Source organism: Talpa europaea (genome assembly GCF_964194135.1).
Source record: "Talpa europaea genome assembly, chromosome: 8".
Lineage (NCBI taxonomy): Eukaryota > Metazoa > Chordata > Mammalia > Eulipotyphla > Talpidae > Talpa > Talpa europaea.
Window position 1 is genome coordinate 49261836 of NC_140075.1, and position 24001 is coordinate 49285836.

At 39.3% G+C, this 24001-nt stretch overlaps 1 protein-coding gene across 3 annotated transcripts in view; it reads left to right on the top strand.

Annotated features, from left to right (window-relative positions):
• The window catches only part of TLN2 (talin 2), a gene marked incomplete at both ends in the record, with an annotated part of 183432 nt that overhangs the window by 16353 nt on the left and 143078 nt on the right, over positions 1–24001 (top strand). For all 3 annotated transcript variants that reach the window (XM_084240393.1, XM_084240394.1, XM_084240395.1), the window contains 4 exons: positions 6207–6270; positions 7295–7399; positions 13286–13441; positions 23487–23588. In XM_084240393.1, the coding sequence (XP_084096519.1) occupies positions 6207–6270; positions 7295–7399; positions 13286–13441; positions 23487–23588 (427 nt within the window). The remainder of the gene's footprint in view (positions 1–6206; positions 6271–7294; positions 7400–13285; positions 13442–23486; positions 23589–24001) is intronic.

A 24001-nucleotide genomic window follows, 5' to 3' on the forward strand; every position in this document is an offset into this window, starting at 1 on the left:
GAGAGAAGCAGTGTTTCCCAACATCAAAGCTGTGTCCCACGAACTTGTACACTTAATGCCAGACCAGAAAATATCCGTAGGACTCCTCTTTCTAGAATTGTAGAGGCAGCTTTGATTTTATGTAAGAAAATGAAGTTTTAGTGCATTTGTGGAATTGAATGCAAACCTTACTTCCCAAATATTTTTATTAAATTCCCTTTCCCTGATTCAATGACATCTGAGTGTTTCTGAAAAACTGATGCCACGTGGTCATTATTATCATTATCTGATCAGGTGTTCCTGTTTCTTCCTGTCTTTGTTTGAAGATTCTGAAATATCAATTGCATGTGGTGTCTCTTGATGACAGGATAATAGGGAGGACTGAGGTGGTGAGTGGCAAAGAACACGTTGTCTCGGACACACAGACAAGGCTTTATTGGCTTTGATTATGGGCATCTTTGCACCACTGACCGTCATGTTTCCTGTTTAAAATAGGATGTTTTCTACCAAGGGTTTTTGTCAGGATTAATCTGTTTATGCATGTAAAGCTCTCAAAACAGTGCTTGATTTTTAATAAATAGCAGCTACTAGTAGTAGAAAATCTCTATTAACATAGCTTAGACTGTTGATTGGATAATACGAAAAGTCAAAATACAGAATCTATAGTACCTACCCTTCTGAAACCCTTTAACTTTCAACATATATATTCATTTATCAATCTCTAGATGTAGGGCCAAAGTTTTTTCTGTGTGTAGGACCTGTGCCTTGGACTTCTGCATTGCCTCTTAAATGAATCACACATAATGCATCATCTCTGAGAGAATTTAAAGGCATCATGAAGGCTAAAGCAGAATAGTTTTAGATTTTATCATTTTTTAAGTATTTTAGTTGTCTCACCTGTATCTAACTTAATAACTTCTTTGCAAGTATTTACTTTTTAGGAAGCATTCAGTAGTTACCTTTTTAGGAAGCATTCAGTGTATTTTCACAGTTTCTGGGCTATGTTTGCTTATTACGTGGCTTATTATCATGTGACATACAATCAGCAGCAGGCAGGAGAACAAACACAGCTGACCTGGCCAGAGCAGAAGTGGGGCTCATGAGCCATGAGTCTTTTGACTAAACTCAGCTTCCCACAGATCTTAGAGTAGAAGAGCTGTGGGTGGTCTGCCATCTTAGTGGAACTGCAAGATCTGTTGTTATCACATTCAGAAAAGGTGATATATAAAGGCTGGGTTTATGTGTGGGCTGCGGATTTAGAGGAGGAGTGAATCTAAATGCACACCTTGTAGACCGCTGCCCTTTTAAGGTGGGAACATTTAAGGGGCAGTGGGAGGGACTTAGCTTGGCCAGAGCTTCCTTTATAGGAGAAAAGTTTCCTTTAACAACCTGATCCCTTTTTTCAGAGACAGCTGACAGGTTTCCCTTGTAAGTATGTCCCAGTTGCCTAGGAGCCTTCCAAACTCCACTCTGGTCATCAAAACAACTGAGCTGGAACTGAGGCACCGCTGGCTGCAGGCAGTGATGACAGGTGGCCTGCGCCTTCCAGAGTCATGTTGACACCATGCATCTTGCTGATTTACTGGGGGGATGTACTTGCTGCACGTGCCCAACATACTCACCTCATATTTTAAGCACTTTATAGTAAACTCCTCCCAAATGGACTTTTGCCATGTCAGTGGTAACACTTCTAGCACAAGCTTCTGAAAGTTGCTTTCATTGCCTGCAACAGAATGAGGGTTAGTTTGCAGTTTGAGTACAGGGCAGTTTGGGGACTCACAGGACTTTCTTGTCGTATCCTAACCCCTGCCTGGCCACAGGGCACCGCCATCTGGCATTTTTTGGGTAACGGTCTTCCTGATGGGTTTGCAGGGGTCCCCTTTTGGGGACTTTTGGTGACCTCAGCTATGTATCTTTTTGTTAATGGTGTAGGAGCAATTGTTCAGATGCCCAGAGCAGTAGCATTCATGCTGCTTCATTAAAATGTGCTCCTGGGGCCTACCTGGTGGCGCAGCGGTTGAGTGCTGGGTTGCGAAGCTGCCCACAGCCTTTGCAGTGCCGGTTTGATCCCCAGCTGCTCCCCGGCCACCTGAGGAGGGTCCCTCATGGCACACAGACCTCTCCTGCCGCCTGCTGCTCCCCTCAGCAGTGTGCTTCGGTCCTTCTGCCTGCTCTGCTCCCCGCTCTGGCTCTGGTGAATTCTCTCACCCTCCCGCGCTTCTGACTGTACCCAGTGCTTGTATAAATAAATAAATAAATAAATAAATAAATAAATAAATAAATAAATAAATAAATCTTTTTAAAAAAAATGTGCTCCTGGGAAAACAAACAGTGAGGCGTGTTTAGTGGACCACTCTTGAGTCTGGAAGGTTAGAGGGTCCCTATTGCTAACAAATCCTGGACCTTCGCTATGTCACTTTACAACTCTGTGACTCAGCTTCCTTTTTGTGATATTGGTGTCTTCTAGTTCTCTCTCATTTTTGTCCAAAGTTGTTTTACAATGGTCATAACATGTCAGGTATTGCTGCTTAGATATTTCTTAGATCCTTCCTGCAGCGTGTTTTTTCAAAAAACACCTTTATTGAGATAGCATTCATATACCATACAGCTCACTGATTTAAAGTGTAGAATTCAGAGTTCTTTAGTATAGTTACAGTACGACCACAACTACAGTCTTAATTCTAGAACATTTTTTATCCCTCCTAAAATAAACCCAGTGTCTATTACAACCAATCCCCACTTCCCCTGCTCCTCCTATCCCAGTCTTTGTTACCACTAGTCCTTTCTGTGTCTTAGAGATTTGCCTTCTTGGACATTTCATGTAAATGAAATCATAAAAATTGTGGGTTCTTGTGATGGGCTTCTTTCACTTACTACATGTTGCCATGTTGTACTATGCATCATACTTACTACCATTTTATTGCCAAATAAATGTTCCCTTGCATAGGTAAACCACATCCATCCATTCATAAGTTGGTGGTTGTTGTCGTGAAACTTTTGGCTATTATGAATGATATTCTGTGAACAGTTGTGTACAAATTAAGTATGAACACATGTTCTTATTTTTCTTGGTTATAAACCTAAGAGTAGAATTGCTCTTTAATATTTTGAAGAACTACCAAATTGTTTTCCACAGCAATTGCACCAATTTACATTCCCACCAGCAAAGTTTGTGGGTTCCAGCTTTTCTGTACCCTCATCAATACTTGCCACACTCCATTTTGTATTGTAGCCATCTTAGTGGATCTACAATACTGTTGCCTTGTGGTTTTTCTTTGTATTTCCCTGATGACTGCTGAGGTTGCCCATATTACCCTGTGCTTTTGACCATTTGTATGTCTTCTCTGGAGAAATGTCTGTTCAGAGCCTCTGTCATTTTCAGTTGGGTTGTCTTTTATTATTTACCTGTGAAAGTTTTTATATATTCTGGTTCCATCATTTAGATATATAACTTGCAGATATTTTCTTTTCTTTTGTGGGTTGCCTTTTCCCACTTTCGCAGTTACAAGTGTATCACATTGAGGTAATTCAGCTTACCTATGTTTTTCTTTTGATTACATGTGTTATTGTGCTATATCTAAAAAGTCTTTGCCTAACCCTAAGTCATAAAGATTTACTTCTGTATTTTATTCCAAGAGTTTTGAAATTTTTGTTCTTACAGTTAGGTCTATGATCCATTTTGACTTTTGGTGTATGATATAAGGAAGGGAATCCAACTTTATTGTTTCACATGTGGACATCCACTTGTCTCAGCACCATTTATTGAAAATATTCTTTTTAAAAAAATGTTTATTTATGAATATAAGAACTGGGGTACAAGCCATAGGTACGGGGGATGAGAGGGTTCACCAGAGACAGAGTGGGGAACAGAATAGGCGGATTGACTGAAACACACTGCTGAGGGAAGCAGCAGGTGGGTCAGGAGAAGTCTGCTGCACATTGTGGGTAGCTCCCTGGCTGGCCAGGGATCGAGAGGCTGCGGTAGCTGCTGCAGAGGCTGCAGATAGCTTCATAGTGCTGTGCTTAACTCCTTAACCGCCAGGGAGGTCCTATTAAAAATATTCTTTCCTCATTGAATATGCGTGGCATCCTTATTGAAAATCAATTGACCATAAAGGTAAGGGTTACATTCTGGATTTTCAACTCTGTTACAATGACCTTAAATCTGTTCTGATGTCAGTACTACATTGTCTGTTCCTATAGCTTTGTGGTCAACACATTTTTAAAACTGTCTTAGTTTTGTTACACTGTCCCTTTGCACTACCACCACCACCAAACTGTTTTTTGTGAGAAACTGGGTTATTTTTTATGGAAGTTTTTTGTGTTGGGATTTGGCTGACTGTATCCCAGTGGTGCCACTTGCATGTTCTTATGTCTCTCTTTGTAAACTAGTTTTTAGACCTATAGTCTTCATTAAATTCAGATTCCGTCATGTACTTACATATTCATTATTGCCAAGAATACTTGCTAGGTGTTGCTGTATGGTTCTGTGCATTAGTCAGGAGGCATAGGTTGTTTGGTTAGCTCAATTTTATTAACATTCAAATTTATCTCTGGGTTTGGGTAGTATCAGAGCGATCCATCTATTATAAAGTTCCCCCATCAACTTGTTAATTATTGGTTATAGCAATCAGTGATACTTATTTTTATCTTTGACTTATTTCATTCTTTTGTATTAAGATTTATATATCTGTGTTTTTATTCATTATAGTCATCATTCTTTCTGATGCTCAAATTGCCCCATCACATAAAATCAATTATATGATGTCTGGGATTTGCTTTGAAATAATTCAGGAGAGGGAATGTGGGATGAGGGAGGAGATGAGTCATGAATGACCATGATTTATAATTGTTGAAGATGGATGGTCCTTGTATTGTTCGCTTTTCTTTTGTATTAAGATTTTAAAAATCACCCCATTTTTGGTCAGTGGTTATGCGTTGATGTTGGTTTTAGTGTCATTTTTTTGATAGCTTGCTTTATCTCAGCCACAGAAAGACCCAGGAACAGTTTATACACCTCTTGGCCCCAGAGCATTTCTTCAAGGATCCCTAACCAGCAGGTTATCCTTCCCCTGGCTTCCTCAGTGGACATACAACTAGAAAAGATGTGTTTTTCAGAAAACAAAAAAATTAATCAGTAGGTCAGATCAATAATTCCAATTTAAATGAAAGATTACAGGGTCTTTAACTTTTCTTTTGTGTTTATTTTTGTCTGTTTTATGTAAAACTCTTAGTTTCTAGCAATTACTCATTTGCTTTGTCCCAATAATCTGTAACATCCTCCTTAGGTGTAATACCCCACTTTTATTGTTTGTATATTTGTGTGCATATGTAGAGGAAGGGATGAATGGGCATTAGTTTTAAAATGATATCAATATTTAACAAGTATACTACAATTCATTTTATATCCCACTGGGAATATGTAGTGAAAAGACTGTTTTTCAAAGTTAGTTGAAATAATTTTTCTCCCTGTGGTTATGCTGTCATCTTGACATAGTATTAAATTCGTTTCAGTTTGCTTATGATTTTTAGGTATTGTTTTTCTTCCCTCTTTATCATTTCATGTAGTTCTAAAGTAAAAACCTAACAGGAGGCATATTTAAAGAAGTTGTCTTTCCATTCTTCTTCCTTTTTCCTTTTCCCCCTCTTCCCATAATGACTTAATTTTTATTAATACAAGATTTATTCTAGATTTTTTTAAAAAGACATATTAATGATACAAATTATTGGTTTGGTTTTTTTAAAAACAGATTTATTTATTTATTTATACAAGCACTGGGTACAGTCAGAAGCGCAGGAGGGTAAGAGAATTCACCAGAACCAGAGCGGGGAGCAGAACAGGCAGACTGACGAAGTACACTGCTGAGGGGAGCAGCGGGCGCAGCAGCAGAGATCTGCGCGCCATGTGGGACCCTCGCCGGTGGCCGGGGATCAAACCAGCACCACACAGGCTGTGGGCAGCTTCGCAGCCCAACTCTCAACCTCTGCGCCACCAGGGGAGGCCCTACAAATTACTGTTTTTAAAGTGAAAAGTCATTTCTTCCCTTTCTTATAAAGGATTATATTGTATCTGTGTTATTTAAGTGCATTGTGGATATAGCAGTTGGTTATTAATTACACTATAAAACGCTGGGAGAGTTAGTTCTTAACTTTGAGTTTCACAAAGTCTCCTTTCTTCTCATCATAGAAAATGATAAATGCTTTACTTTTTTTTATTTGTCTTTCAGCCTAAAGGAATTCCTGCCCAAAGAATACATCAAGCAGAGAGGAGCAGAAAAGAGAATATTTCAGGTACTGGAAAAGAAAAGAAATGTTATTCTCTGCACTCCCTTTCCTCCTTTATTAGTGTGAGGGGGTCTGCTGCTGCACATGATAGTTTTGTACCCTGTGCATGTACTCTGCTTATATAATATGTGATGAGTGACTCTAGAGCATGGAAGTTGACAGTTCCACTTTGGGCAGATTTATTATCTTAATCCATACCTCCTTGTTAAAGGTTACTTAGCCCTTCTGAGAAAAATGTGCATATATTTAATTTCAGAGGCATTATCTCCGTAGCATTGAGACAAGGTTATTTGCCATTAAAAGGCATGGAGGAAGAAGCTACAAGTAGTTTTCCTTTGTCCTGAAATTTGTTTTTTGAAGCTGGAATTTGGAAACTGAGCCTTCTTAATATCCAGGTTTATTCTGGAATCCAAGTTGTCTGGCAGCCAGTAAAAAAAAAAAAAAAAAAGCCCTATCACTAACTTTGCCTTCAAACAGTTACTCTAGTGAATCCAAAATATCAGAATTGATTTTGAGATTGAAATTTAAATTTTATGTGTATAAAACATTGTTTATCTCACATAGTTTCTAAGAACTGTGTTACACAGACTTTTATATATCCTGCTCTTTGGAAAACTTTCTATTTTGGGTGGATAATGGAATAATACTTCTCCTGAGAAGAACGTTTTTGTAGCTCTCATTTAGGTTTGAATCTAAGCCTTTTGGGAAATGGAGTCCTTGGGAAATTGGTTGAAAATTAAATCCCTTTTCCCAACTGTGTTACACATGTGTGAATTGTTACAATGAATTGTGAAATCTGGTGGAGTTTTGGCTCATTCTATTGATAGTTAAGAAGCTCTGCATTAGCACTTTCTGTGTAGTTGACCCCTGGTGAGCAGGAATGGGTGTCATGGAGGGGTCTCCAACACAAGCATCTCTCATAGAGCATTCTTAGCCACTGTACGTGCACAGCATGTAGTGACTACCTCTCACCAAGTCCACCTACTAGCAGAGCTACAATAACTGGTTCCTGCCACTATCATTTTTGCAGGAGCACAAGAACTGTGGAGAGATGAATGAAATAGAGGCCAAAGTGAAGTATGTCAAACTTGCCCGCTCCCTCCGGACATACGGTGTGTCCTTTTTCCTGGTGAAGGTGAGTGGGCAGAATGAAGAGGGTGTTGAACTCTGCCACCTCTTTTTCTTTAGTTTGCTATTAAGCTTGCTTTCCCTTAATGAAATGTTTGTAGTTTTCTGTGCTAATAGTTGCACTGATGTGTAAAATATAGCAAAATTCATTTAGTTACACACTTTAAATGACTGAATTGTATGGTATATGAATTATAGTTCAATAAAAAATGTAAAAAAAAATATGGAGAAATCTGTGCCTGTCATCATTCTTCCTCCCACAGTAACCAGAGAAGAGTATCATCACCAGAAAATTTAGGTTGATACAAACTATTCACAGACTTTATTCAGACTTAATGTTTTGCATGTACTAGTGTGTGTGTGTATGTGTGTGTGTTCTATACAGTTTTATCATATGTGTAGATTCTTGTAATCAACACCATAGTGAAGACATAAAACTCTATTTTATCATAACAATCTATTGTGCTACCCTTTTTTGCCACTCATATCCTCCCTTCCTCTCCAACCCCTACTCTTTTCCCCTGGTCCTAACCCTGGCAACTACTAATCTGTTGGCCATCTCAATAATTTCATTGTTTTAAGAATGCTCTACAAATGGAATCATATAGTATATAACCTTTTGAGATTGAACTTTTTTGTTTTAATATATTTCCTTTGAGAGTCACCCAAGTCACAGTGTAAATCAGTAAGACACCCCTTTTTGTTGTTGAATAGTATTTCATGGTATGGAAGTAGCATAGTTCATTTAGCTATTCATCACCAAAGGACATTGTATTGTTTCCAGTTTTTGATTATTATGAATAATGTTGTGTTGAGCATTCATTTACAGGTTTTTGTAGTGAAAGTAAGTACTCATTTCTTTGGGATAAGTGCCCAAGAGTTCAATTTCTGAACCATACGGTAAGAACATATTTAACTCCATAGGAAACTACCAAACTGTTTTTCATAGTGGTTGTACCATTTTGCATTTAACTAATAATACATGAGTAACTTAGTTTCCTTCCAACTTCTCCAGCATTTGGTATTATTGTTTTTATTTTAGCCATTCTGCTAGGCATATAATGATATCTTGAGGTGGTTTTAATTTTTGTTTCCCGAATGATTAATGATTTTGAACATCTTTTCATGTGCTTATTTGTTATCTGTATATCGTCTTCAGTCAAATGTCTCTACATGTCTTTTGTCAATTTTCTAAATGGATTTTTTGGTAATTTTCACTTTTGAGTCTTTACAGTTCTTTGTATATTTTAGGTCCAGTCCTTTGTAAGATGTGGTTTGCAAATATTTTAACCTCTTCTCTAGATCAAAGAGCATTCTTAATTTTGATGAGGGCTAGTTTTTCCTTTTGTGGATCTTTTTCAGATTTTATGACTATTGTGGATCTTTTTCAGATTTTATGACTAAGAATTTTTTATCTAGCTCTAATCCCTAAAGATTTTCTCCTGTGCTTTCTTCTAAATGTTTTACAGTTTCGTATTTAGATCCCAAGGTCCATTTTTAATTTGATACAAAGGTGAGGTTTGGGTCAAGGTTCATTTTTTGGCCAGTGGATGTCCAGATGTTCTAACAAGTTGTCTGTTAAAAGGGTATCCTTCTTCTATTGGATTGCCGTAGTATCAGAGTCAAAATTCAATTGAACACATTTGTATGGATCTGTTTCTGCACTCTCCATTCTATTCCGTTGGTCTATGTAGCTGTTCCTTTGCTGATATCACCCTGCATTGATCATTGTAGGTCCATCGTGAGCCTTAACATCAAATTGAGTGATTTTTATTGCTTTTAAGTTTATAGGTCAGTGTATGTTAAGTTTTTCAATCCATGAACATGGTACTAGATCTTCATTGATTTCTTTCATCATTTATTTATTTTTTTATTTAATAAAGATTTATTTTTATTTATTTATATAAGCACTGGGTACAGTCAGAAGCGCGGGAGAGTGAGAGAATTCACCAGAGCCAGAGCGGGGAACAGAGCAGGCAGAAGGACTGAAGTACACTGCTGAGGGGAGCAGCGGGCGGCAGGAGAGGTCTGCGTGCCATGTGGGACCCTCCTCCGGTGGCCAGGGAGCAGCCGGGGATTGAACCAGTGCTGCAAGAGGCTGCGGGCAGCTTCGCAACCCAGCGCTCAACCGCTGCGCCACTGGGGAGGCCCTCTTTCATCATTTATAATTATTAGACCAGTGTCCATGTGATAACAGCATGCACAGATCAAACCCCCACAAGCAACGATAAGGCATTTCCATTGGCCTGCAAAGGATCTTGTTTCATCCCAGAAAATCCTTGTGTAAACCTTTTCACATCTAAACTTGCCTTAGTACTTTCCCTCCTATTGCAACAGAACCTGGGGAATAGAGCCTCTTATCTCCTGAACTATAAAAGCATCCTAGAGGGCAATCAGTGCATCTCAGAGTCATGAGTTAAGTCAAAGTAGATTGTCAATCATTTTTGGAGAAAGAAATGGCTAACAAGCAAGGTCTTTAACACCAGGTTTTGCTTTTAAGCAACCATCTCTTTCTACCTTGTCTATTAAAAGAAATAGGTATAAATTCCACAGCAAAATGCACGGCCAACACATTGACATTAAACCATGTAGAACAGTCGTGAGTGCAAGTGGATCATGGGGCTTAGGTCATGTTCATGGCAGGGGTCTAGAGCCAAAGCATGCCAAAGGCTTAGCCTTCCACCCAGTTATGACTACCAGATATAAGGCACAGGTGATGTAAGAATCCATGATCTCCACGCCCATAAGAAGAGCCTGAGGAAGGCAGACTTGGTCACAGGCAGCAACCAGGACTGAACCAACAGAAATATTTGAGATGTGCTTACAGGAGGGGCCAGACTTATTAATGAAGCCTGCCTCTCCTGGGTAGCAGGCATACACACTCTTGCTTCTAAGTTGTGCAAGTGAAAGACATCTTCCTAATGGGGGCCACCTTGAGAGAGAAGTTTTTATGTAACTGACAGAATTGCAGGTATGATTTATGCATGTTATCTATACATGAGAGAGCCATTGGAGCTTGCCTTACTTTGCTTCTGAGCTTGCCTTACTTTGCTTCTGCTAATTTAAAAAAAAAAAAAAGTATAAGGTGGCTGAGATGGGAGATGGAGGGAGGGAGAGGAGCCTTATTACCCACCCTGCCAGTTCTGACACTAAGGGTCTAAGACAGATGGGGAAGGACCCTACTAGCATAGAGCTGACCCATTCCTCTTTTAACCTTCTCCAGCTGCTCTGCATTTGTGGGTAGGTGCTGAACTAATTTTACTCCTTGATGGTGGTCTCTGCTGCTGAGTGTCAGCATTTTCTGAGTTCCTGCATCCCCTTCCCTGCTATTGTGACCTTCTCATGGATGCTGCTGTAAGTGGCTTTGCTTGTTCTCAGTGGCTCCCTCTCCCACACCAGTATGATTTCCGCAAGAGTCAGGGCAATCCTTCACAATTCTATATCCCCTCACCCCAAGGCCGCTCAGTGGAAAGTTGCAGATGGGAAAGGAGGAAGGCAACAGCTGCAAACCATATTTTATTTTGGATCCGCTTTCTGGTCCTAGCAGCTGGGCTGCTGCCAACGCTGTGTGACTACATAAGCTGCCTGCAGCCTGTCCACCTAAATCTCTGTGCGGTTCCTGAAGCCACATTAAAATAACGGCACTGCCCGCCCTGCCTTGATTTCATCCTTTGTGGAATCAGTATCTTTTTAGAAAGAATCTGAATCTTCTCAGTGTTTTGTAAGGACTAGAAAGTATTTGCAGTGTCATATCCCCCTCCTCAGACACCCACACAGATTCCTGGTGCCTTACCTCCTCCTGGGAGGAAGCTGGAGGTTTGCTGTGACCTTCACAGTAGAATGGTTTATGAACTAACCGGGAGGTTGAGGGGGAGACAAGGATTTTTTACCTTTTCTCTGAGTTCTTCCACCAGAAAAGTGGTACAGAGTCTGCTTTTGAAGTCATTTATATTTTTTGAGCTACTCAAATTTGTGTTCATTGATGACTTAACCACTCACTACTCTGCCTTGGGCAAGTTGCAAAATGGGGATGGTGGTGGTAATGATGATATCGATACTTGGGAGATGCTCTAAAAATTAATGGACAGTATTATCAAGTATTTAGCACTCCTACCTTGTTTTGGGGTGTCTGTAACCTTGGACTCTCACATATATAGATATACTACATGTATACTGATTTATGTGTATATTTCTCTGAGGTTTTTTTTCCTGACAATAATATAAACACATGTATGATAAACAGAATTTTGGGAATAAGGAAAAGCACAAAAATATAATACAAATTATTTGAGAGTATCATTATCACCATTTTTTCCATGTTACGAAACATGTTTTATAATTGGAATTAAAAAAATTTAATTATTACAATTTTTTTCATGTGGAATCATGCTTATGACAGTTTTTTTTCTTTATGATCTGTAGTGAATAATTTACTACTGTAGGTCCAGTTATTTTTCTATAATGTGCTTGTAATGGTTGAAAAGTAGTCTGTTACTTGGCTAGACTACACTTTTATAATCCTCCATTGTTAAAATTTAAGTTGTGTCTAGCTCTGCTTGAACCTTCTTGTTACATAGTCTTTATTGCACATTTATAATTTCTTTTTGAATAAGTTTTTAAAAGCAAGCTATATCAAAAGTGGGAACATTTTTAAAGCTTTGGGTCAGTACTGACACATTTTCTTTGCCATTTTAAATTCCTATTAATAGTGATACCCTTCACATCTTCTTCAGTTTTGAGTATTTAAGAAACTCTTTGCAATTTCATGTAAGTGAAAATTTATGTAATTGTTTATTATTCACTTTATTTCTTATTCATATCTTATATTTATATTATATTCATATCTTATATTTATATCTTATATTCCTGTTCTTTGCTAACTAGTTTTGTGTCATGCTAACACTCTATATAAATATTGTATGAAGTTTTTAGTTATCATATTTTTGTAAATATTCCCCATTCATTTTTTAATTTTGTTCATGGTGATTCTTTCTCTCCTACATCTTTCTTTTTTAAAGATGTATCAAAGTTCATATATTTTGTAGTTAAAACTATTATTATTTTCCTTTACTTATTTTGATGTTTTGGTAAAACGTTATTTCCCATGCAGGAATCACCAAAATAGTCACCTATATATTTTTTATAAGCTGCTAATTTCTCTTGAGTTTGTTTTGGAATGAATGAGATAGAGATGCATTATTTTTAATAAGGATGATTGCTTTTTTTTTTTTTTTTAAGATTTAAGTGACTGGCAATAGCTTGATAGCACTGAAAGCTCCTGTGCCACCAAGGAGACCTGATTGCCATTTCTTGAAAAAATTAAAAATCATGAAAGATTTTTTTAAAAGAGTTGCTGGATATGCAAAATGCCCCCAAAAAATCCAAATGGAAATATATTTCAGGTTAAAAAGTAAGGTCTCTTTGTAATGAGAAGAGTTGATTTTAACAGTTTATTAATTATAAATAGCCGAAGTACCACATTTAAATTCCGTGTCAACCTCTTTCGTTACTCACTGAATTGACTTCTGAGGGTGGGGTTATTTGGAATTCACAATAGTTGGAATTAACTTCTTTCTTTTTTGCGGGGAGAGCTGTCTTCTGAGTTCTGTCCCTTCTTTCTGTGACAGTCTGTCTTAGGAGCAACCTGCCATCCTGAACAGCATCTTTCTCCAGGAAGCATGTCTTTGTGGATCTTTCCAGTCTTCTGATGTCTGTGCTTTTGCTCCCACCACTTTCATTTAGTGGGTTATTCACCTTGTTTCAAAATCCTGCTTTTCCAGTAATCCTGACCATATGTAGGTTGACCACAGAAAAAGCATTGCAACATCAGTGATTACTTGGCAAAACAGATGTATTCAGGAAGGCTACTGACTGTTGATGTCTTCTGTTTCAGGAGAAGATGAAAGGCAAGAACAAGCTGGTGCCTCGCCTCTTGGGGATCACCAAGGACTCGGTGATGCGCGTGGATGAGAAGACCAAGGAAGTGCTGCAGGAGTGGCCGCTCACCACTGTCAAGCGCTGGGCAGCCTCTCCTAAGAGCTTCACACTGGTAGGGACTGGCAGAGGACAACAGGTGGCCCACAAGACCCTGGGTGGCAGTGTGGCACAGGAGAAAGAGTGTGGGCCCTTTGTGTTTCCCTGGCTGAAGAGGGCAGAGTGGAGAGGGAACAATGGTGGAAGTCCTTGGAGGAAGAGAGCTAGTTCAGGGAGAGAGAGGTCAGCAATTTGAGTTTCATTCATTCAAGAGGAAGAGCACTTCCTCTCTGCTGCTCTAAGTTAGTTTATCTCAGTTCCTTCACTACAAAGAGCCACTCACAGGTGAGTCTCAGTCTTCTATATTTCTGAAGACATCCATAGAGTACCCTAAAAGGAAACTTTTAATGCTCTGATACCCACACAAAGGCTCCTGCTTGATCTCTGGTTGTACTAGGAATTCCTAGGAATTATGACATCTTGCTGAGCCCTGTTATACCAGTGTGCCTGGAAAGAGAGTGTAGTATATAAAGGAAACAGTGCCAATGTTGGGGTCATATTTGAAACAGTCTGTCATTTCCTATCTTGTGACCTTACTCAATTTACCTCTCTTCTCTGAGTCTTAATTTCCTCATCTGAAAAATGGTAGTAATAATAATACTGTTGCACAGAGTTGCAGAGATTAAGTGAGATGAATATGATAAAATGCTGAGTGTAAAATACATGGAAAGTATTGAGAATGTGTTTATTCCAGGCCTTTAGACCTCTGAGTTCCTCCTGCCAACCTCAGTATTTGCTCTTTTTTTTTTTTTTACCCTTTATTCATATAAAATCATCCTGTGTGTTTACATAAAATACTTCCAACCTTTTCCTTTGTAGATTGCATACTTGTGTAGTATATGAATGTACTATTATTGTTTTTCAGTTTTATATTAATGATACTTTGTTTTCAGTATTTTCTTTTTTTTTTTTATAAATTTTATTGTTATATTCCCCATACAATTGCAGCCCCCCCATTCTGACCCCAATCCCTCCCCTCCCGCCCCCGCCCCCCTAAAAGTGTCTCTGGTTCATAGTTTTTTGTTGATTTTGATTTTCACTTTCTTATAGTTATTCATTTTCCTGGTCCCTTATTTAAGTTTTCTAGATTCCTGCTATGAGTGAGACCATCCGGTATTTTTCTTTTTCTTTTTGGCTTATTTCGCTGAGCATGATCCCTTCCAGCGCCATCCATGTTGCTGCAAATTGCATGTGTTTATCTTTTTTGAATGCTGAGTAATATTCCATGGTATATATGTACCACATCTTCTTGATCCAGTCATCTATTTTTGGGCATTTGGGTTGTTTCCAAAGCTTAGCTATTGTAAACAGTGCTGCTATAAACATAGGGGTGCAGGTGTTCTTTGGAATTGATGTTTCTGTGTCCTTTGGGTAAATACCTAGGAGTGGAATTGCTGGATCATATGGAAGCTCTATGTTTAGTAGGTCCAGAAATCTCCACACAGCTCTCCACAGTGGTTGGACCAGTTTGCACTCCCACCAACAGTGCAGAAGAGTTCCTTTTTCTCCACACCCTCGCCAGCATTTGTTGTTGCTAGTTTTTTTAATATGTGCCATTCTCACTGGTGTAAGATGGTATCTCATGGTAGTTTTGATTTGCATTTCCCTGATGGCAAGTGATGTTGAACATTTTTTCATATGCCTGTTGGCCATTTGCATTTCCTCTTCAGAGAAGTTTCTTTTTAGCTCTTCTGCCCATTTTTTGACTGGATTATTTTCTTTGTTGTTGTTGAGTCTCATCAGCTCTTTGCAGATTTTTGTGATCAGTCCTTTATCATTAGTGTTGGGTGCAAAAATGTTCTCCCAGTTGGTGGGGTTTCTCTTTGTTTTTGTTATTGTCTCTTTTGCTGTGCAGAAGCTCTTTAATTTGATGTAGTCCCAGCTGTTTATCTTTGCCTTCACTATCACTGCTTTGGGTGATGTGTCTGTAAAGATGTCTTTGATGTGCAGATCACGTAGTGTTTCGCCTATATTTCCTTCTATATATTTTATGGTTTCAGGTCTTATGTCTAGTTCTTTAATCCATTTTGAGTTGATTTTTGTGTATGGTGTGAGGTAGTGGTCAAGCTTCATTCTTTTGCATGTAGCGACCCAGTTTTCCCAGCACCATTTATTGAACAAACTTTCTTTGCTCCAATGCATAGTCTTTGCTCCTTTGTCAAAGATTAGTTGACCATAAATCTGTGGGTTTATTTCTGGATTTTCTATTCAATTCCATTGGTCTGTATGTCTGTTCTTGTTCCAATACCATGCAGTTTTGATGATTATGGCTTTGTAGTATAGTTTGAAGTCTGGGAGTGTAATGCCTCCATTCCCTTCTTTTTTTTTCAGGAGAGCTTTGGCTATTCGGGGTTTTTTGTGATTCCATATGAATTTCATCAATAATTGTTCTATTTCTTTGAAGAATGACATTGAAATTTTGATTGGAATAGCATTGAATCTGTATATTGCTTTTGGAAGGATGGCCATTTTAATAATGTTTATTCTTCCAATCCACGAGCAGGGGATGTCTCTCCATTTCTTTGTGTCTTCTTCTATTTCTTTTAACAGTGTTTTATAGTTTTCTTTGTATAGGTCCTTTACCTCTTTTGTTAGATTTATTCCCAAATATTTGATTTTTTTTGTTTCAATAACAAAAGGGATGGGTTTTTTGATTTCTTCTTCTTCAGATTTATTGTTTGTGTATAGGAAGGCTACTGACTTTTGCATGTTGATTTTGTATCCTGCCACTTTACTGAACTGATTGATGAGTTGAATTAGCTTTTCTGTGGAGTTTTTGGGGTTCTCTATGTATAATATCATATCATCTGCAAATAGTGATAGTTTGACTTCTTCTTTTCCTATTTGGATTCCTTGGATGTCTTTCTCTTGTCTTATTGCCCTGGCTAGGACTTCCAGTATTATATTGAAAAGCAGTGGTGAGAGTGGACATCCTTGTCTTGTTCCAGATCTTAATGGAATTGCTTTCAGCTTTTCACCATTGAGAATGATACTGGCTGTTGGCTTGTCATAGATGGCCTTTATGATGTTGAGGTATGTTCCTTGTATCCCAAGAATTTCAAGGGCTTTTATCATGAATGGGTGTTGCACTTTGTCGAAAGCTTTCTCAGCATCTATTGATATTATCATATGGTTTTTATATTTCTTTTTGTTGATGTGTTGGATAACGTTGATTGATTTTCGGATGTTAAACCATCCTTGTGCCCCTGGAATGAATCCTACTTGGTCGTGGTGAATTATCTTATGGATACATTGTTGGATTCTGATGGCTAAAATTTTATTGAGGATTTTTGCATCAGTGTTCATTAGGGAGATTGGCCTGTAGTTTTCCTTTTTTGTGTTGTCCTTGTTCGGTTTTGGTATTAGTGTAATGTTGGCTTCATAGAACGTGTTTGGTATTGTCCCTTCCTTCTCAATTTTTTGGAAGAGTTTGTGAAGGATAGGCACTAATTCGTCTCTGAATATTTGGTAGAATTCATTTGTAAATCCATCAGGTCCTGGGCTTTTGTTTTTGGGGAGGTTTTTGATTACCATTTCAATTTCGCTAATTGTAATTGGTCTGTTTAGGTGTTCTATTTCTTCTTTATCTAGCTTTGGGTGATTGTAGAGTTGTAGGAATTTGTCCATCTCCTCTAGATTATTAAACTTGTTTCCATATAACTGTTCATAGTAGTTACTGATTATTCTTTTGATTTCTGCTGTGTCCGTTGTGATTTCTCCTCTTTCATTGATGATCCTGTTTATTTGTGCTTTCTCCCTTTTTTCCTTTGTGAGCCTGGCTAGGGGTTTGTCTATTTTATTGATTTTTTTCAAAGAACCAGCTCTTGGTTTCATTGATCTTTTGGATTGTTTTTTTAGTTTCAATTTCATTTATTTCTGCTTTGGTTTTTATTATTTCTTTTCTTCTACTGGTTTTGGGGTTTTTTTGTTGTTCTTTTTCTAGATCTTTGAGCTTCGAGATTAGGTTGTTTCTTTGAGTTCTTTCTTGTTTCTTGATGTGAGCTTCTATTGCTATATATTTTCCTCTTATTACTGCTTTTGCTGCATCCCATACATTTAGGATATTGGTGTCCTCCTTGTCGTTCAATTCAAAAAATTTTTTAATTTCTTCTTTGATCTCCTCATTAGTCCAGTGGTCTTCCAGTAGTATGGTTTTTAATCTCCATGAGGTAGGAAAGTTCCTTGCCTTCTTTTTATGGTTTATTTCTAGTTTGATGCCTTCATGGTCAGAAAAGATGGTTGATATGATTTCAATCTTGGTGTATCTGTTGATGTTTGTCTTGTGACCCAGTATGTGATCGATCCTGGAGAATGATCCGTGTGCGCTTGAGAAAAATGTGTACTCCGTTTTTTTGGGGTTTAGTGTTCTATAGATGTCTGTTAAGCCCAATTGCTCTAGGTCCTTATTTAGAGCTTTGGTTTCTTTACTTATTTTTTTGTCTTGTTGATCTATCCATTGTTGATAGTGGTGTGTTGAAGTCTCCCACTACGTATGTGTTTTCTCTGATGTCTGTTTTCAGAGAGGACAACAGTTGTCTGATATATTTTGGTGCTCCTTCGTTTGGTGAGTATATGTTAATGAGTGTTATTTCTTCTTGAAGTATTGTCCCCTTGATCATAATGTAGTGACCATTGGGGTCTCTTTTTATCTTTTTGAGTTTGAAATCTGTTTTATCTGATATAAGTATAGCTGTTCCTGCTTTCTTTTTTGGTCCATTTGCTTGTAGGATTGTTTTCCATCCTTTAACTTTGAGCCTATTTTTATCTTTTGTAGCTAAATGTGTTTCCTGGAGACAGCAAAAGGTTGGGTTTTGTTTCTTAATCCAGGCTGCAACTCTGTGTCTTTTTATTGAAGAGTTTAGTCCATTTACATTTAGAGTTAATATTGATATGTTAACATCTGTATTTGCCATTGTGTTTGTCTTTCCTTTGATTTTATTTATTTATTCTTTTAACAACTTTTTTTTTTTTGGCCTTCTTTCATTGTTATTCGTCCCTCTGAGGTTCTGGCTTTAGGACTCCTTGTAGTATTTTTTGGAGTGGGGGTTTAGTTGCAATGAAATTCCGGAGTTTCTGTTTGTCTGGGAAGGTCCATATTCCTTCTTCAAAGAGGAAGGAGAGCTTTGCGGGATAGAGTATTCTTGGTTGGCATCTGTTTTCTTGGAGTCTGTTGACTATGTCCCTCCACTCTCTCCTTGCCCGTAGTGTTTCTTCGGAGAAGTCTGATGTCAGCCTGATTGGCTTTCCTTTGAATGTTATCTGTTTCTTCCCTCTTGCCAGCTTCATTATTTTTTCCTTGTCCTGGATTCTTGGGAGCTTTACTATTATGTGTGTTGCTGTATTTTTTCTTTCGTCGTGGAAGTTTGGTGTTCTTCTTGCTTCTTGTATATCAATTTTCAGCTCTTTCTTCACATTTGGGAAGTTCTCTTCAATTATCTCTTTGAATATTTTCTCTGTTCCTACTTCTCTCTCCTCTCCTTCTGGTATTCCTATAACTCTTATATTTCCTTTCCTCGTGGAGTCAGATAGTTCCCGAAGTCTTTCTTCATTCTTTTTCCTTCGTACTTCTCTTTCCTTTTCTGTTTTGGTTCTTTTTATTTCTGTGTCTTCAAGAGCACTTATTCGTTCTTCCATTTCATCAATTCTGCTTTCATTGCTTTTCCCAGAATTCTTTAGTTCTTCCACTAATTCTTTGATCTCCTGCATTTCTTTTACTTCCCTCTTTAGGGACTCAATTTCATTCTTCTGATCGTTGATTATTTTTCCCTTATCATTGTTTTCCTTTATGACTTCTGTCAGTTTTTTAATCACGGCAATTTTAAATTCTCTTTCTGGAAGTCTCAGAAGTTCTTCCAAGTTACTGTCGTTGCAATCTGGGGGCTGGTTTTCTTTTTGTGGTGTGCTTTTTCTCTGGAGAGTTGCTAGGTTGCGTGTGGTTCTTCTCCTCCCTACTGTCTGTTTTCTAATTTGCCATATGCGTTGGGACACTGTGTTGTTGGGACTGGCCGGCATCTTGGGTGGGCTTCTCTTCTCCCCTCTGGTTCCTCCAGGAGTCATCTGTCAGTTTCAAGCAGTCTTTATTGGAGAAAGGTCCCTGTCCTAAAATGTCGATGTGGGGACACACTCCCCTGTGCTCCTGGTCTGCCCCGGCGGTGGGTTCCTGCTCCCCTCTGGGCTTGGACTGCAGGCCAGAGGGGGTCTGGCGTGGGCGAACTTCCCCCGCTCACCTCTGGCTCCTGAGGAAGCCTTGTGCAGGTAGTCTTTACTGAAGAAATGTCCCTGTTCTAAAATGGTGATGTGGGACACACTCCCTGCGCATCCGGTGTCAGGCACACTCTTCTGCGTGCCTGGTCTGCCCTGGCTGTGGGTGCTCGCTCTCCCTATGGGCTCAGACTACTTGTTCGGAAGGGGCCGGGTGTGGGCTAACTCCCCAGCTGGCCACTAGCTCCTTCAGGAGCCTGTGCTGGCTACAAGTTGCTAGGTGGCGCCAAAGATCTCTCCTAGAGCCCTTGGGGAGCTGATTTTCCACCCTGTGGGACAGGGAGCAAAGCGGGGATGGTAGGGTACACCTCAACGGCTTTGGGGTGCTGTGTCTGCCTTGTGCCCCACCGTCGTGGAGAACCCACGCCCCGAATTTTTGTGCCCCGGGTCTCAGTTCAAAGTCCTCAGTTCCAGGACGTGGGCTGTAGCCCAGTTCAGTGGCGCGGGAATGGTGCCTTTTGCACCGCTCCCGTGCCTGGGCGCCTGGTTCCTGCTTACTCAGGGAGGGACCTTCACCTCAGTGAGGACCTCAGCGCGTCTCCCCGCAAGCCTAGGTCGTCTCCCAAGCCTAGGTCGCAGGCGCGGGGACCTGGGCAGCCGCGATCCTGGTCTGCACTTGCTTTTCAAGCGCGCCTAGTGCGCCGCTATCCTTGCAAGCTTACCGGCAGCCCGGGCTGTGTGAGCGTCTCCCGGGGTCTTTGTTCTTCTCTAATGGCGCCCGGAGCCGTTCGCTCACTGCCGCGGCGAATCCTGCAGGGTTCGCCTCAGCTCCCGTTCAAGGGGTGTGGTGGCTGCAATAGTTCCTTTCCACTCACAGTCCCGCTTGCTGCGTCGTTTGTTCTTGGTGGCCGTTTTGGTTTGTTGTTTTCCTCCTCTCTGCCAGTCGGAGAGTGCCGCCTCTGTGGGCGGGGGAGGGGAGCAGGGTTCTGAGCTTCCCTCCCTTCTCGTCCTCTTTTATGGCAACTTTCTTCTTCGGGCAGTTTGCTGGAGTCGTCCGTTTATCTTCCGTGTCCCAGTTCTCACTGGGACCTGCCGCTTTTCCTCCCTATTAACTTTTTTTTAATGGGAGATCTTACTCGCAGCGTCTCCTCGCCGCCATGTTGCTCCGCCCCGCCAGTATTTGCTCTTAATAGAGTATAACTTTGTAGTCTTAACTATACCACATTGGTATGTAAGAATCGATGCGGCAGTTACTTTGCATGGCAAGTTAAGCAATTAAAAAAAAAAGGCATTGAAATTTCTTCACAACTCCTGAGGTATATTATTCTTCAGCTCTAGTGAACACTAGAAATATTGGCTTGTTTCTAGGCAAGATCTCATAATAGGTTATCAGAATAAAGAAGGAGACTTGGAGGGAGTAATTTGCTATCTAATGTAATGATTGATTTATAGACTTATGCCAGTTGGAATAAATCTTCAAAAAACATACCTTCCTGCTTCCTGTAATTAGTTACATCTGTATCTGAATGAATGGGTGTTTAGAGGACTAAGTCCTTGTCTTTTAGTATAGAAATTTATGGGTAATTTCTAAAATAGAAAAGTCAATATAAACATAGCAGATATACTAAAAGAAACTATTAGAAGGAGTGAAAGCATCTGCCTTGTGAGGGGGTGTAGAGTGAAGGTGAGAATGGGTAGGGTAGGGGACAACTCTTTTGTTAAGTACCTTTTTAGTACTATTGGTCTTTTATAAGTAGATCCAAGCATTCTTTGTTCAAAAGTAGTTTAAAAAACAGATAGGAAAGGAATTAGAAATCTCAAGCAGAAGAGAGAATGAATATTAATATTTTATTAAGCTATGAAGTTGGAGTAAAGCTTGCAATAGTTCTTTCCTTCCTACTCCTAGCCTTTATTTAATTTCCAAAATTTCCAAGTGTTTGGAGATTTTCCTGGCCTTTTTTTTGGCTACTGGTTTTTCCCTTGATTTTATTATGCTAGAGAGCATACTGTGTATAATTTCAGTGTTTTTGTGATTTTAAGATTTGCTTTATATTCCAGGATATGATCATTCATGGAGAATGTTCCATGAGTGCTTGAAAAAATGTTTATTCTGCTATAGAGTGACGTGTTCTATAATTGCCAGTTAGAGCCTGTTCGTTGATGGTAGAGTTCCAGTGATCTTTATTCTTGTTAATTTTATATCTAATACTCTGTCAATTCCTGACAGTGAAGTTCCAGTAGTAATTGTGGATTTTTCTGTTTCTCCTTGCCTCTCTTATCAGTTTTCACTTCCTATGTTTTGACTGTTGTTTTGTGCCTTTCCATTTAAGAGTCCTTTATGTTCATAATGGAGAAATTGTTTTATCATTAAGTTCTGTTCCTGGTAGATTTTCTTGCTCTGACATTTACTGTAATCTTCAACTAATAGTCACTCATGCTTATTATATCTTGTTCCATCTTTCTGCTTTCCACCTAGCTCTATTGTTACATTTTAGTTCTTTTTCATCACATTCCTTTGTTGAAACTTTTTTTTTCATTTGTTTCAGGAGAATTTATAATTGTTGAAGCATTTTTTGGTGTTGGCTACTTTAAAATTCTTATTAGATAATTCTAACATTTGATTCATCTCAATATTGGCATCAGATGATTATCTTTTCTTATTCATATTGTAGTTGTCCTGATTCTTGATGTGAATAGTGATTTTTCTATTATATCCTGGATATTTTGGTTACTATGTCGGTTATTACTTTTCATCATTTTTCAGTTTTCTGTTTTAGCAGACGACCACCTTGTTCAGGTTTAGTGTATAGTGTTCTGGGCTACTGTTGTGGACTTTGATTGCAATAAGAGTTAATTTTCTGAGTCTTTGTAATGCTGTTCTGGACTGCTTTATTCTTATGACATTGTTGGGGTTCTTGTTTAAACCCTGTTGGTGCTGTCTGTGAGAGAAGAAGTACTTGCCTGGACCACATACTGTTGATGGGTAATTTTGTTGGGGAAGTCAGAGGCCACTGAGTAGAGTACAGGAGACATAGTGCTTCATTGGCCACATCTGTAAAAGGATCAGCCCACTCACCTGCCTGGGCTGTGCAGCGAGGATAGGAATGGCTCAGGTTTTCACTCCCATGAAACACGAGCCCAGATTTTGGAGCTGAGTTTGTTGATTCCGACTCGGTTTCTGTTGGGTGTCCCCTCTCCGAGGAGAGGAGAATAGTCTTTTCAGAAACTGCCTGTTGGAGGTAGCAAGTTTCAGGCCTATCCAGCACCCAGCCAGGCAAGGGAAAAGGGTGGGTAATAGGATATGAAAGAAAATCCAAGAATTCACCAGATTGTGGTTCCTTGAGTCCTGACAATAAGGATGTTAAATCTTGGGGAATCAGACATTCACCTTGCCAACTTTCAGAACCCTTTAACCACTGTTTGCTGAACAAAATTTAGGGTGTTCAGTTGTATTTAGAGGTGAAGAACAGAGTAAAGTGAGTCTATGCCATCTTGTTCCTAACCTCGTAGCCTTTAAAAATGTTGAGGTAGGGCCTCCCTGGTGGCGCAAGGGGTTGAGCGCTGCACTGTGAAGCAATCCGCAGCCTCTGCAGCATGATTTCAATCCCCGGCTGCCAGGGAGCAACCCACATGGTGAAGCAGACCTCTCCTGTCTTGCCCGTTGCTCCCCTCAGCAGTGTACTTCAGTCAGTCTGCTTGTTCTGTTCCCTACTCTTTCTCTGTTGATTCCTCTCACCCCCTGCATCTCTGGCCTATACCCGAGCTCTTGTATGCATAAATAAATAAAACTTTTTAAAAAATTAAAAAAATAAAAATGTTGAGGTAGCTATGTATATTTTTTTAATGTTTTTTGCCCCCAGGATTTTGGGGAATATCAGGAAAGCTACTATTCAGTACAAACAACTGAAGGAGAGCAAATATCCCAGCTGATTGCAGGCTACATTGACATCATCCTCAAAAAGGTATTTCATTTTATTGCATTTCTTTATTAATAAAGACTTGGTTTAGCTGGGAGCCTGCACTTCAAGTGCTTGATTTACTAATTCAATCTTTGATGTTAAGATTGCTCAAGTGTGTGGTCTTTGACCTCAACATCCTATAAGGATGTCTGATTTTGCTGCAGTTCATATCATTGACTGTCAGGTAATGAACAATAGTGCTTCACTTAGCTAATGAGTGAGCCGAGTTAACCCTCAGCATCTTCCTCTTGAGGGAATCATGTTACATTTTCTAGCCTCTGTAGAAACCCAGATTGAATGGTCTGCAAAATGTTCTTTGGATTTTTCATGTATTATTTTTTATCAGAATTAATGAGGTTGTATGCCATAGTGTTGTACAATAAAACAGTTTAACTAAGACTTCAAGATAGAGCCCA